General features: G+C 38.3%; 1 protein-coding gene across 1 annotated transcript; it reads right to left on the bottom strand.

Moving 5' to 3' along the window:
* Positions 1-984: 984 nt before the first annotated feature.
* Positions 985-15,390, bottom strand: LOC145767234 (uncharacterized). Its single transcript, XM_082579023.1, has 14 exons — positions 15,292-15,390; positions 12,913-12,990; positions 11,820-11,962; positions 11,371-11,480; positions 9,364-9,517; positions 8,715-8,855; positions 8,275-8,379; positions 7,545-7,701; positions 6,446-6,584; positions 6,008-6,089; positions 5,810-5,884; positions 2,946-3,100; positions 2,774-2,859; positions 985-2,300 (listed from the first exon to the last, which is right to left on the bottom strand). Exons 1-14 carry the CDS (start codon positions 15,302-15,304, stop codon positions 2,200-2,202), a joined length of 1,539 nt encoding a protein of 512 aa, XP_082435149.1. The 5' UTR covers positions 15,305-15,390; the 3' UTR covers positions 985-2,199.
* Positions 15,391-16,067: the final 677 nt, after the last annotated feature.

Below are 16,067 nucleotides of genomic sequence, written 5' to 3'. Positions count from 1 at the left end.
ATCTACTGCACACGTTTTAATTTGAATTTATGACTCCTGTTACGATGCATACCCATTTTGTTTTCTCTTATTGCTTACCGTATTCATAATTAACGTTTGTGGTAGAGCTTTCTTTAGCCTGATGGCTACATGCCGACGCAAGTTGAATATTCCATAAATATACGGTTAGTTACATGGTACACTTTTGTACTTGTACATAGATGACTGAGTGCAGTGGCGTTGCCAAAGGGGGTTTAGGGGGTTACAACCCCCCCCTTTGGTACGCGTGTGACGTCACAAGAGCGAGTTTTGCCAATACCAAACATTCAAATATCTCAGCCAGGAATTAACAAGGAAAAAACATAGAGACTTAGCTTTATTACCGAAAAATGCCCAAGAAAACATGATCTTATCCTTTTGCTATGTCACTGGACAGCACCATTTTACAGGAATATTTATACCTAGAAAATATCTAAGTTTAATATTTATACCAACATTTTTGTTGAAAATGCTCTCAGAACGCACCAAATTCAAAGTAATTTTTCAAATTTTTCTGGGGGAGTTTCCCCAGACCCCCCGCCGCTGGGTGTCGCCTTGCGCGAAGACAACGTCGGGCTTCGCCCGCCGGCCGTCAACCCCCCCCCCTTTTCAAAATTCCTGGCTACGCCACTGACTGAGTGCCTCCTGATTGCATCGTATCTTCACAATGTGGTGATTTTGACGTCGGCCCGCTCCTGTCATAGATATTTTCTAGTTAGCAATCCCGTAGTTGTAGATATCCCTGGTTTCTACCCATCGCAGATATGCTTTGCTCTTAATGTTTGCTAAGCAGATAGTGTCAGTACGGCCGTATAGAGGCTGAGCCTAATACATTATTTCCCTGAATCTGGAAACAAAATTCAGTAGCCTTCCACTATTGAAAAGTCTCAGTATGACCTGACAGGGCAGCCCATGTCCATCGATTCACTAACCACAAGAGAACAGATAATAAAGTGAGTGAATAAGTGAAGTGCACCTGATTAACTATGTTGAATAAATTTTTGTAAGGTACGAAAACGTGAAATCACTTGGACGCAAAAACTATTTAAAACTACATCACTACCGGTAGTTTACAATACTGTGGCGGATGTTTTCGACAAAAACCCAACTGTAAAATGAAGAAGTTCAGGTAATACACAAAAAATAGATGCATATGTAGCCTACAAATCCAAGTCCGTAAATGTAAATTTATAAAGTTATTAGCAAAGCTATCAGTATTTGTGATAAATCTGAAGTTATAGTTGGTGTTCCTTGTAATGTTGTTAGTATGAATTCATATTTATACACTTCACTCCGCCCATACAGAAAGTATTCAAAGTTTATGTCACTACAAATAGCGTTTCTAGCACTTGCAAACGTTCATCTGATGAAAGTGAAAGGAGAAGCAACGACAAGAATGTATTGCTTCACTGGAGTTTCACGCACCATGACAATGCGCACATTCAGAGCGAATAACAAACAAAATGAAATTTACAAAGTTATGTACTGCAGTGCGATTGAAGGCAAGAAAAAATAAAACTATTTTAAAATCTGAGGATGCGCATTGTCATGGTGCGCGAAACGTCAGTGAAGCAATAAATCAACCTGTTTGTCGTTGCTTTTACTTTCACTTTCATCCGATGAACGTTGCAGCTAGTGCTAGAAACGATACTTATCCTGATAAACATCCAAACTTTTCAGTATTTACTACAAATAGCTACGTTAGGGAACTACGTCACGTTTAGAGAACTAAGCTACGAGAATAAAATTGCGTTAGAGAACTGAATTGACATTATGTCTACAACTTGTTTAACACAATGCAGAACGTTTGCAATTATTTGTTTAGTATAAAAATATATTTTTGTTTGCGGTTTTCCAGCAACCAACAAATCCAAGGTAAAAAGATGGTTGAAGTATTTTATGACACTTCACTTTGGCTGAGAACCTTCATTCAAAACAAGAGTAAACATGTTTTCATATAAAATTAAAAATCGTTTTGAAAGCATTCCGTTTCGTCGATAAAACAAGAAAAACAAATAAAAGTGATAGCGATATTTTGAATGTTATTTTGAAAATGTTATCTTCAGACAACAGTTAAGACGATTATATTTTAGTTTTACCAAACGTTTGCAAAGGTAACTTGAAGCAATAAAAGTAGGCCACTATCGTACATTGAAATAAAAGTTTAAGAACATCTACAATTTATTTTTTGCTTGATAGTTCTTTGATCAGTTTTGAGATATTATTCTTAAATTTCTTGTGGTCACTGAGATCAAAATACAGCTTCATCCCAACAAGAGCTCCTGCAATGAAAATAGGAGTTGATCAATTTGTAAACTACTGTTAACAATAAAACGAAACTGTTTTTTTCACAACGTTTCTTCTTCTGTAACAAAGCAAGCAGCCAATAAATATTAAGGAGTTGTACGCCTTATTACAGTATTACAATATAGAATACGTATAAATGTATGATGTTCAATAATAATAGGCTACGACATCTATACAAAATAAGCGCCTGTTTCTTTGGCAGTACAGTTTAATGGCATGCTTGTAAGTGGACACAAAGGTTGGCTTCTTTACTTTACAGTCCACTAATCTAAATTTCAACATTCATTATTGGTATACAATACACACATGGTAAACAGTAACCATCATTTTCCTATAGATGAATGCATACAATTGTTATTTTTGTTTCTTTTTTCTTTTATTCATATGATGAGAATTTTATCATTTCTTTTCTACTTGGACTACAAAAACAAATAAAACATACTCGTACCTAGCCATCCATCGGCCTGGTAATTTTCTTCCACTAAGATAGGGACTATGGGCTTATCATGACGATAAACATATTCTCCTTCGGTTCTGCAAAAGTGTGTAACAGATTTTCCAATTAACTTATTGCCATGTGATTGATATCACCCTGAATATGACATTCTACATCTACTCACCGACAACTGCGACTTGCGTTGTACTTTTGAGACAGACAAACAAGAACCACAGAAGCACCTTCGACCGCTTTAGCCATGCTTTCCAATATGCTTCCACTCATGTTATCAACATCCATCCAAACCTTATATCCTTCGGATTGCAATATATCTCTCACCTACAATTAAAATAAAAAAATGAGATGCCCCACAATATAGCACTTACCTCAAAGCTTAGTAGGCTACTTAATTTTTCGAGTCCGAGGATAAAGATTCAATTAATCAATTATTCCTACAATTAATGATCCTAATGCTCCCAAAAGTGCTCAATGCTAAGCAGAACAAATTACATCAAATTTGATGTAACTATTCCTGCGTATAGGTAGCTTGGACTCTTGGAGCATAGATGTCATAGTAGCTGAAGCGCTTGTTTTTCACTCATGCGATCTTGGTTCGAAACCAATAAAATCTTTGATGAAAGCTAAACATTTTGTCTGGGGCATGATCAGTGATCACAGAACCAACCTCATGATCAAGGTTGCCAGATTTTTTTTTGAAATTTCCAGCCCAACTGCCGTCAAAAACTAGCCTAAAAATAGCCCAATCTCTTCATGATAAAACAGTCCAAAAAAAGGAAAGTTTGCTGATTTTTACAAATTTCGAATTCAAAATGACAGCTCAGTTAGCTAAGCGCTTGACTTTACAAAAGAAGAATATGCTAGATCAGGGTGGTCCAAGACTGCGAACATGAAGGGCCACATTAGGGTCTGAGAAAAACTTCACGGGCCGCATAGTGAGAAATGATAACGCGTTGCTGAAAGTAGAAACGTTGTTAAATAAAAACTTAACTAGGTTGCGATTTTAAACTTCTTTTCTATAGATTTCAATCTGTTTTAGCTTCATTCTTACTGTTTGCAGGTTATGAACATTAATAAATCTTGTCGCTGACAAAATACAGTTGCAATGAAAGGACTGAGTTTGCTGTTCTGATCGACCTAATGTTTTGCTGCACGCCTAACTCACTTTTTAATCTCTGCTTGCGACTCAAAAAGTGATTTTCAGCTAGTAAAAAAGATACGATACATAACGCGTCAACAAATTAGCAAACCAAAACAATTTATTGTTTTTTGCTTTTGCATATAGTGTCGATCTCTGGTTTAAATTCAGTGGTCGACAGACGTAAGCAGGTATCCAGGGTTTCATCAGCCATTCTGTTCCGTGTGTCGCTTTTTAATCGCTTCATAACGGAGAAAGTGCTTTCACATATGTAGCCTATGTGCTACCAAACATGGAGCATATCTTCAGTGCGAAGTCGTTTAATCGTGGAAACTGCTCGTTGCTAAGCCTCCAAAAGGCATCGTATCGCTCATTGTTACGTGAAAGAAGAAAAGGGTCTGACTGCAATTCACATAGTTCTTGCTGAACGTAAGATGGTTGGGACTCTATAACTATTTCCATTAGATTGTTGAAAAGCTCCATTTGTGCTTTCAGCAAATCAAAGTCAGCGAATATGTCGTTAAACTCATCGATGATGTCATTCATAAATGAGTTGCAGCTAATTTACAACCAAATTCGAGAGTGTACTCTGTGGCTGTGCTAGCACCAAAAGCAAAATATCAACGCACGTTTGTGTCGTCACAAACCGACATTAGTTAGGCTACCTATTGACCCGATTATGTGCGACTTATTTAGGGTTGTGGCGAATGTAATGTATTTATAAAACGTAGGTGTATTTTTAAACCTTGGATTTAGCACTGATAATTCCGGCATGCACAAAGTGTTCGCGGGCCGCATGCGGCCCGCGTGCCAGGGTTTGGACCACCCTGTGCTAGATCAAGTGAGACTGGTTTGACTCTTGGGATATAAGCTGAGGAACGCATTTCGAGGACTGCTTTTTATGCAGAGGCACTCAGTGGATGGAATAATTTACAGACAACACTTCAACAACAATTTGAAATTTATTTTGTGAATCTCGGTGACCGGGCCTGCGTCAGTAATTCAAAGCCTTTACAAGTATGCGAAACTGTTAGGATTAAAGATTAAGTTCTCAAAAAAGCGTGTTCAGTCCAAAGATAAAGGTTCAATTAATCAACCAGTGAGCTTCAAACCTTACAGCATGTTTATCAACAAGTTTATCATGTTATGAGTATCAACTTTGATATTTTTAATGTTGTCATGGTTGCCATCAAACCAGTCAATGTTTTGGCAGCACATTGTCATTAAAAAATATTTACCATAATTTAATTAATACTGTATTCTACTGGCAACTTCGTAAGCATTTCTGCTGCATTTAACCCACTAGCGCTCTCCAATCTTTTATAACTATTCTTAGCTTGTTTAGTTAACTTATAACGACACTATCCTAAACAAATGCAAAATTAAATTAGGGAAAAAATTTGATATTTGTGAAGCTTTTTTAACAATAAATCGCCAGCTGCATTGCCAAGTGGTGAGAGCCTTTGAACGACACTCGAAAGGGCGCAGGTGCGACACCGCTCAAGAGATGTGGCTGTGTATTTGGCAGGACACTTAAAGCTATGCCTGAGGATTGGCATCCTTACCTTCCCGTCGCCCTTGCATTGCCAAAGGATAATTAATCATCTTTTGTTTATTGTTCCGTAACTGTGCTTATTGTTTATTGCATAATTACGCAATCTTACTCATAATGTAGTGTAATCAACCTGTGTTATTCTAAAGTAAATTGATTTTATGCAATATCTTTTGCATAGAATACTGCAGTTAGCAGTTTATACTTTCTTTTTGTTGACAGGTTTTTTCCTTTGCGTTTTTTGTTCAACCACTAATGAACTATGACTACACCTGCGTGGGAAAAAAATTGAAGCTGTTTATATTTTCAAACGAGTTGTTTCATGATTTACCACACCCACCTTGATCATTGTATCCTGGCTATCCCATTGGTAGCTTATCATCACGTGACCTCCATCGTGTTTTGATTTGCAAGGCTGGCAGGCAGGATCAAGGTTTCATGTTAAAAAGAAAAACGATTAAGATTATGATATGAAAAGATAATAATCTACCGTAAAGAGTATTATAATCTATTATGACGTCACATTCCTATTGTCTACCTTGGATTGTTGTTGTTTTGCTTCGGTCTTTTTCACAAGCTCAAGAACCCAAAGTGCTCCTTTGGCTGCATTTTGTAGGTCGCTAAAAACAGGAGGCAACAATCACTTACACTTTATTGAATAATGATATTTAAATAATGGCAACGATCGAAATGAGCTAACACAAGTCGCTATCAATTTCTGTTGAAGCAAAATTTCACATTTTGCTGTAGCCTATTGTAAATCAATGTTTTTGAAGTTTTTTTTCTCTCCCCTGCCATGAGTTCACTATTTGTTGCTGAAAGGACTGCTCTTAAACACTTTTAATTTCCCCACTCTCAATTCCTTTGCAATCACAGGCTTTAACTCCCCAAATTCAATCCCTCTACCGCATGGCCCGGCTTAAATGTTCGCTGTAAACAGTTTGAAAACCACTGTTATGGTTCCTGGAGAACTTACGCTGATTGAGATTTAGAAAATTTTTGGAGTAATTCCATGATTTTTCCATGTTTAAACGCTGCTATTTGGTTCTTATTGACATCAGCAAACGCGAGCGCCCATACCGCTTCTGTAGCCACAAATTTGTCTTCCTCACTTCCTGCAAATGTTAATACACTGTTATATGGTTCTTGTTGAGGTGGAATATGTATAACTTGAGTGAAACTCTGTCACGATTTTTTTTTTCTCAGCTCGCAGCGATCCAGAAAGGAAAGATGTATTTGTTGCTTGATCTTTTTTCTTTTATCGTATCTAGGCTTACGCCCGGTGATTGAAGATTTAGATTGAGTGGGCGGGAAAGGCAAGGAAGTGTGTCCACTCTCAGGCTTGACTTTAAGTGTCCTGCTAAAGACACTGCCACATGCACAACTTGTCATACAAACTCTTCTAAAAAGTTTGTATAAGCTTTAACCTCACAAAAATAAATTTGATTGTCAAGATATTTACACAGTCAATAAAAATTGACCTTGGCCGTATTCTCTAAAAAATTTGTCTTATTTCGAAATAAACTTAAGAAATGACAGGAAAAAAATGTCTAATAGGTCCTGCATCTCCCCTACTACAAAAAAATAGTAAAATTGAGTTTTTTGCTTACAGTGTAAATATTTTTCAAGTAGTCCTTAGAGCAGATATAAACATGCCACTTCTGCAGCTTTTGATGGAACGTTCATCTTTTTATCTCCTGTGGTTTTCGAAATATGACAATTTTTATGAAAATGGGCCATAGAAACGCCCAGCGCGACCGTGTGACGTCATTATTTTCAATTTTTGTTTTCACGTTTGTGTTTGTAAAAGTCCACTACAAATTTTCAGAAAGTTAAGGAAAAATTCATGAACCTCACCATTTTTTGGCACAGCCTATCCGGTATGCAGCGGTTGCTTAAGCACTACACGTGTTTGAAATTCATCAAGTTGTAAATTATTTTTGTAAAGATTTATTACTGTATTGATTCAAATTCAGTATTCACTAGAACATTCACTATTCACTAGAACATTCACTAGAACATTCAAATTCACTATCCTTAAGCTTTTGAAATCAAATTTGGAAAAGTTATCTCACCACTCATCATCTTCAATAGACTGTTTAGAATCCCCTTTTTCACAAGTGTTGCGCTGTTTTTGTCATTATTGGCTAAGCGAGTCAAAGCTCTTGCTACTTCAACTCCAGAATAATTTTTGCATCTTCCATCCGAACTTTCTAGAGCTTCTTCAAGTAACTACAAAGACGTCACAAGTTGGAGTAAATACAAAAATATAAATCATTGGTAACTTTAACTGAACGGAACAAGCGCAGTAAAACCAATTCACAAAAAAGCAACCAGTTGAAATGCACCGAGTCGGTAAAGCTATTGGACTTTAACTACTTGGTTAATAAACGCAGACTACTTAGTAAAGTAGTGGGATTTCAATAGTTCAACAACGGGTTATTTCACTATCAGCATATCATGTTGGTCTGATTTACATGTGGCACACATAAATCTGCACACAAGGTTGCTGACAGCTGGTTGGAGCAGGACATTAAAATTTCAAAACAAGTTCATCTGAACCGGTTGAGGTGTGCTGTTGATTAGCTATGTTTCATTCCTCCATTTGAAAATGGCTATAAACCAAAAGTGTTGCAAAAGTAAACCAAAAGTTGTTGTTATTATTATTGTAATAAGTTGTTGTTGTTGAATGTAACAACAACATAAAGTTGTTGTTACATTCCATTAATCAAAATAATCAAAATTAATCAAATAAACATGTGACGGGCGGTGAAAATACCAGAAACATGACAAAAACGAACTTACATCGAGAAACGTTTGTATAATGGATTCGTCAGCGAGCAACTCGTCGTTCTTCTGTTCATCTACAATGTACGACAACGTCATCATACTTGACGTGGAGAGTCCGTCCTGTGAAGAGAATCCACAGAAGAGCAATTTGTTTGTGTTTGTAAACAAAATTGAAGTGACTTGGTATACATACAGACAGAGGTAAACATCCGCCACTTTGTAAGTAGCGCGCCGTCGATACCGCTACAAAATGCTAATAAAGCGGCGCTACAGCTACTCGCTTCCCCCACTCGCTACCAGTCGATGAAAAGCTACTCTCTATCAGAGTAGCGCGTTACTGCCCACCTCTGCGTATATAATTGGTTGGTACTGATAAATACTTATAGCTAAGCACTGGGCAGTATTTTGCTAAGACAGCTGATGAGTAAAGGTCTATTCGGTTTTTATATGTGTACCTCAAAACTTGTCCCTGCATTGGTGGCATACCAGGCTACTGTGGTGACAGCATTGATTTTCCTGAAGTACTTGACGTTTTCACTGACGCTGGAACAATTGTTAAAGATTCCCATCGCTGATCTGACAATGAAGCGTTTCATCTGAAAAGATGATATAGAAGTCAAACAATCGATTTTAAGATCTGTTGACCGTTGAGCCAATAACATCAGACGCTACTATGCTGATGTCATAATTGGTAAGCGTTGTGTTTGTGGATTAGGTTACTCTGAACTTCCCATACAGCCACTTAGTCTGGTCCAGATGTTTACCAGATCGGGAACAGATCTGACCAGACCTTTACCAAATCTGGACCAGATAAAGTGGCCATCTGGGTTATTACCCGAACCTTGCACAACTGACAATTGTACAAGAAATAATTTGTGTTTCCATTTTGCAAGATACATCAGTCATTATTGTTTAATGAAGTTAATAAGTAGCGACTTTTACTTTTTAAATTTGTAACCATAGCCTACTTTCGCGGGGTTCCTAACTCTAATTTACTATATATGCCAAAGCCAGTGTAATTGTTGGGCTCAGTTCTTGCTAATCTTTCTTATATGTCACGTGACTACGGCTGCCAGGCAGTGATCTCAAATGATAAGCACTCACGTCATTGGTTTTGAAAGTGTCTTGAAAATACTTCATGTCACAAAGCAACATTTCGAGCATGCCCTTTCTCCCAATTTCTTTGCACAGGTTTATACTCGCGTCGGTAAAATTCCATGCAACCGATCGAATAATCTTGTAGCATTGACAATTGTAGCTGGAAGGAAAAGATTAAGTATTTAATGTTTTTATTCTGAACATCTACTAACCTGTTATCACAGCAGAGGGAGCTACGGTTTTAAACTTGAGCTTTAATTATCTGACACTAAACAAACAGCCAGGTATTTTTGCCAAAATCGATCTTTAACTCTGAAAATCTTCAAACTTCGAATATGAGAAAAATAGATGGAATTCTGATATACTATATAATGTAGTGACCAGGGACGTGCAGTCAGGGGAGGCAGGTGAGGCAGTGCCTCACCTGCCAACATCTGGCAAAGCAAAAGTTATATCAAAGAAATGGTTATCACAGAATAAATAGTTTTTGTTAAAAAGTAGTAAATATTGCACGTTTTTAGGTGCTTTAGTTTGTGTGAATTGCTGTAGTCGTGCCCCCTTTCCCCCAAATTTTACGTTTCTACACCCAAACTGTGCTTTAATCTGTTTCTGTGGCGATATTCCTATCGAGCGTTCATGTGGTCAAAATCGTTGAAATACGCAAGGAGAGGCAACGCCAGCTTTGCCTCACTTCAGATCAGAAAACTTCCATACACTGCACTATGCGTGCCTTTTTCTTTTGCAAAGTCGCCAGAAATCATCATGAACGATTTAGCTACGATTTGAGGCACGCCTCAAATGTGACGTCACAGCTATGAAACCTTTTTCGTCAAGCTGGAGTGCCCGCGAGCCTACGTGGTATGTGACTTCTTGCAGCGTAAAGGATTGTTTCTTATAAAATGTAAATAAAATGGAGGAAGATTTAGTATCAAATCTGAGAGATTTTTAAAAACTAAACTTTCAATCCAAAGTTGAAGTCATAAATAAAGGAAGACCTGTTCCAAATTTATAAGGTTTGCATCAGACGACTGAACAAAAAAAAAATAACTTGCAACTTTCAAAGAGATTGGTACTCAAAAAAAGAAGTGGCTGTGTGGCTATGCTTTAAAAATTGCCTTTTCTGCTTTCCCGTCTCTTATTTTCAATATCTAGTGATAATGTTTGGAGTAAAGAAGGGTCTCTACAACAAAGTCACAGATGTTTTAGTCCAAAAGGATAGGCGCATGAATTTTATTTTTAATAAATGTGAAAGCATGCTGCTAATTTTTTTGATTAGTAAGTTATGACACCGTTTTTGTTGTTAAAAAATTTTATTGTAAAAGTGACTTGAAAAAAGTAGTGCCTCACCATCTAGGAACCTCACCGCACGTCACTGGTAGTGACTTAAAAAGGACATAAAATTCTCGTTCATTTACTGATCACAAGAGGACTGAAAATAGGGAAGTATTAGATGTTGGTTTGAAATTGAATAAAAAGGATAACAGAAGGTCGTGTGAGCAGAATGTTGCTCATATCTCGAAGCTGCGGGTTTTCGACTGGCTCCTATCATAAGTTTGACTCTCTTGTATCACCAATCAACTCTTTAAGAATATCATGTGCGACCCGATAGCTCAGTTGGTTTGCGCATGACTACTGGAACAAAGAAGCTTCAAGATCAAGCGGTGCTGGTTCAACTCTCGGGGTTTGAGCTTGAGCAATGCACGTTAAAGACTGCTCTCCATTCAGCGGCATCTAATAGATGGAATAATTTTTTGGCAACAGACTTCAACAATCGGAAACTTCATAGTGAAGCTTCAGAGTGAAATGTCAATCTCGGTGACCGGCCTGCATCAATGATTCAAAGCCTCTACAAGTATGAGAAATTGCCAGGATTAAGCTTTGCAAGAAGCTTTCCCAGTCCGAGGATAAAGATTTAATGAATCATTCAATGTATTTGTTAAGCCTAAGCTATAAAGTTACTAACTGAGCTATGAATATGGTATTTAATGCAAACATGAAGTAATCAGAAGTTACCCATCCATAGGGTAGTCACTTCCGTCATCTGTCAGGATGTTCATGTACTTCATCAGGACTGGTACCACATTTGCTTCTGCCAATTCATCGCCAATCATTTGCCTGCAAATCTACAATGTAATATTTGGGTGTAAATCAAGCTCTTACTAAAGTAAACGGACAAATCTGATGCCCACAATAACTAACCTAGTTAAATGACGAGTTAATATTTGCCAATCGCAAACCTTTAAAAATGGATTACTTCTTAAAAATATGTTGTGCTGGTTTGATTTGTTATCTTTGTCTGCTTTTGCATTGGTCTTTGATTGTTTTTCACACAAAAAATGTATACACGTCATTCGTATATTGTTGTAACGAGGTATTCTTATGAAGATGCATTGAATGATGGCCACAGTTCCACAGTTCTCGACCCTTGCGTTGGCATGTTTGTTTTCATCACATGAACTTACTCTATTACTAAACTCCTCTTCATAATGACGCAATAATGTCAGAAGCTTCTGGGCGCCAGATTGGTTAATTGTGTGATTCGACTCATCTTCCTCTATACAGTCTTTTAGAGAGTTGACCAGATTTCTAGCAAACATCAGTTCATCTGAAAGGAAAGCACAAAAAAACACACGTGATTTTCTTGAAATTGTTCTTAGCATAAACGTTAAAATGTTGATCAAGAAGCGAGAAAAATATCCATTTTTGAGTAGCCAAGCCAAAGCAGCCAATTTTTTATCATATTGAAACAATTATAAAATTTTGAAAAAAAAACAAAAACTGGCAATTCTGAAGCAACCCACAGTCGGTTTGGCAAACATCAAGGAAACGGGTCTCATCAACTTTTTGTCTTATCCAGGCATTCGGGCTTATGCCGTGGTGGAAGATTTAGCAGATAAAGTTGATGAGAAGGCAAGAGACACAATCTTCGTGTAGGCTACACATTTAAACATGGTTTGGTTTTGAATCTTTATCCTCGGACTGACAAAGCCTTGATAGGTTATTCCTGGTAGTGTCGCACACTTGTAGAGGCTTTTGACGCAGGCCGGTTACCGAGATTGGCAGAGGGTTGAAGTGTTGTTGCCGGGGAATTATTCCACTCACTAGGTGCTGCTGAATGGAGAGCAGTCCTGAAATGCGTTGCTCAAGCGTACACCCCGAGAGCCGAACCAGCACCGCGTTTACTGTCCAGCTAAAGACACAGCAGTGTCCTGTACCAGGGCTCCTGTCTCTCGGCTCTGCAGCCGAGTTCACAACAAAAACAAAGTAATAAAGCCAAAAGCCAGCCTTTTGTTGTTCAGATGTAGGCCTGCTTGTGCTTCTGTTCAGTGTTTGTTGATAAGTTTGGCACTAAAAACTTTCCTTTCTCAACAGGTTTACTAATAATTGTATTAACATAATAATAATAATAGAGGTAGCATAGTAACAACAGGCATGCTAAAACAAATTCTACTCTGGTTTTAGGTTTGATGGCTGAGAGCGTCGCGTGTTTGCGATAGATTGATACAGCGCCATATAAAAACACAATTAGCAAATTCTGCCCAAGACAAAACTCACCACTTAGTCCCGGAAATTCCCTCATAACTTTCAATTGTTGTTGAGCTGATGCTGCGCCTCTCGCGGTTGTTGGTTTAGCTTTGAAAATACACAAGTTGGTTTGAATAAAATAGAATACGCGTTCAAGCGCATGTGACAAACATGTTTATGTCAAATTGCTTATGTCAACAGTTGTAAATCCTTTACAACTTGCAAAATATGCCTTGAATGTTGGTGTTGATGTCTTATTTTGTTTTCGTATTTACATGTTTTTGTGTTCTTTTTATACCAATACTGTACTCAGAAAAAAACTGCAGTTTCAATATGGATAAAAGTATTGTGTTCAAGGGCGCGGGAAGTAGGGGTGCTCAAGGGGCTTCAGCTCCCCCTAGAGCTAATTCAACCCCCCCTGGAATTTTCCAAAATTGCTTCAGCCCCCCCCTAGAAAATTCTGAAAATTTAAGGTACATAACATATTTTCAGAAAGTTATTCGAGCAATAATTGCTATGATGAATCGAGTTCCTGTTACGCGTGGTCGCGCTCATCATTCGCAATAAGAGTCGTCAATCACTATAATACCTCGCAGTAGCGGTACCAGCCACCCTCCTTACTAACACGGCGGTCCATCGTTTATTGGACATCATTCTGCAATATCCACTTTGCAGCATAAAACAGCAAGAGATCTGGTTGTTATAACGGAGTGCGGGCCAAACTTAAAGCATTATGCCCTGGATCGTTATACATTCACTGCAGTGATCATGCTTTCGATTTGATTTTGCGAGACGTTGTAAAGGAGGTGAGGCTTATTGCCGATGGCTTAAACTTCGTTCAAAGTGTTGCAGTTGTAATTCGTGAATCGATCGTCTAAACGTAAATCTTTGTTCATGTCGCTTTTTGGTTCCGATGAAGTTGCCTGCAATTTGCTGGTTTTGTTTCCTACTCGTTGGTGCGTTCATGCTTCTGCCTTTGCTCATGTTGTTAAGTGCTACCCTACCCTGTTTGGCTGTTGCAATGTCTGACCCACATGACAGAAGATAGTGCAATGACAGGAGACGCACGTGCAAAGATATTCAGCTTGGTAAAATAAGCACGCATGATGTGGCTTGCGATTACCTGCAGCGGTGAAGTTTTTCAGTTTGCAGAAGCCGTCGCAAGACAGCTCCAAAATAAAAAGATCTCTGCTTCATCTTTGGATCATCACCATTTTCCGCGAACGGATCAAAAATCTCAGAAAAGATTAATCCGTTTCCATGCTTGTGGAAGCAGCGAACGTCTTTGTGTCTGTTAATAACCTAAAGACGCCAAAGAATCCCCAAGTGAGCAAAACTCTAGCAAGATTTCGAAACACAGAGGAATCGGATGATTTGTCGTCTGCGGGAGAAGGAGCGTGGAAACGGCAATACATCGAAGCCCTTGATTTTGTTCAAGCTGAGCTTGATCGAAGATTCGACCAAGGGGATCTGCTTAAGCAGCCAACAGAGAGAAGGCCCTTCTGAGCTGTGCAAACGGTGAGGGAGGATCTGATACTGAGATCAGCTTACCCGATGCCATCAGGAAAGATGGCCTAAAAACGGAACTTACCTTGCTCAGCGATGTTGTAAGTGGAAAAACCGCAAACTCCGTTAAAAAGGTTGCTGAGATATTATCGCAACTAAACCCTCGAAGACTAGATCTTTTCAAAGAAACGTGAAAAGTTGTGGAGCTCTGCCTTTACCTTCCGGTTTCAGCTGCATCATCAGAACGTTCTTTTTCTGCTCTATGGCGTCTGAAAACGTGGTTGAGAAGCTCAATGACACAAAACAAATTTAGGCCTACTCGTCTTGCGTTGATGCAAACATTTTGAACACTGTCGATGTCAAAAAACTCATGACACAGCTCATAAAGAAAATCCTGAGCGAAAAGCAATCTTCGGAAGCGTGTGAGAACTCATTTCCACAAACTGTCGTTTTCATATCACTTTCAAATTTGTTCGTTTTCATTTTAATTTCCTGAACGCTGCTTTTGTTGTTGCCGTTCTTCGTTTCTTACAACTTACAATGTGTGTGTGTTTTGGCGTCTTATTTACACACTGTAGGGGACCGATAATTTTAAATGATCTCCCACATAAGGGGGGTCTGGAGGGCGAAGCCCCCCAGAAGCTCACAACACTACGGCAGCTTCAGCCCCCCCCTAGAGAAAAATAGTTCCCGCGCCACTGATTGTGTTGTTACCTATTTATTAAATTTTTGTTATTTTTTACCATTGCAAATCGAATCTAATGTGCGGCTACTTCGAAATCAACTTGATTGATGGATCGGTTGTGTTTGCGTTTGTATAAATGTTCAAAGATCTATTACAAAACCAAGGATTCTTTGGCACAAATAAAACGCCATTTCACTTAAAAAAACTGCAATACGTACCTTTGGTGGCCATTCTGAGATGTTTGCATGTATTTTGTAAGATAATTGTCCTTCAAGCAGAAATAAACTGTTAATTTTCAGCTTTGTAAATCGATAACAAGAACCCAATTGGGATCATACTCTAAAGAAAACATGAGTTTTATAGAACTCAAGTTAAACGGTGTTTTGGTGAAAAAGATCCAGGAATAGCAATTGGAGTAATTTTTGTTTGGAATGTGTTTTGTAAATTTATTTTGAACTTAAAATAGTCGAAAGAGATGAATATAGTCTCCCTGCGTAACAACCTGTTGAACACGTTGTTGAACAACCCTGTATGAACTTCAGGCTTGGACATTCAAAAGATTGAACCACATTCTTTAGAGTTTAGAAAGAGTAACCTATATTGGTCAATTACAACGTAATATAGTATAAAGAACATCACTTTCTAAGAATAATGTAGAATTTTGAACAAACGTTTTGAAGTTATTTGCCCTGATCGCTTAGAATTTAGATGGTGAAGTGCCTGACTGTATGAAGGAAAATCAACTATACGAAGCGACGCTGCTACGACACTCGGGGTATGCTCCTGAACAACGTATGGGACAGCTGTCAATTCAACGACAACTATTCAATGGAATTGCTCACATGCAACAAAACTTCAACAACAACGAGCGGGAACTCCACTCTGTCAAACTCGGTGACTGAGCCTGCGTCAGTAGTTCAAAGCCTCTGCTAGTATGCGACACTGCCAGGATTAAACCCTCAAAGAAGCTTTGTCAATTTGCTTATAAAAATTT

Source organism: Aplidium turbinatum, chromosome 3, assembly GCF_918807975.1.
Source record: "Aplidium turbinatum chromosome 3, kaAplTurb1.1, whole genome shotgun sequence".
Taxonomy (NCBI): domain Eukaryota; kingdom Metazoa; phylum Chordata; class Ascidiacea; order Aplousobranchia; family Polyclinidae; genus Aplidium; species Aplidium turbinatum.
The sequence above is the reverse complement of the archived record's forward strand: the minus strand, read 5'-3'. Positions and strand labels throughout refer to the sequence as shown.

Excerpts from the sequence above, each read along its gene's own strand:
- LOC145767234 (XM_082579023.1), bottom strand. Across the intron at positions 8,380-8,714 it reads ATGCAGGGACAAGTTTTGAG|GACGGACTCTCCACGTCAAG; the intron begins GTACACATATAA and ends TTCTCTTCACAG. Across the intron at positions 5,885-6,007 it reads CAAAACAACAACAATCCAAG|CCTTGCAAATCAAAACACGA; the intron begins GTAGACAATAGG and ends CCTGCCTGCCAG.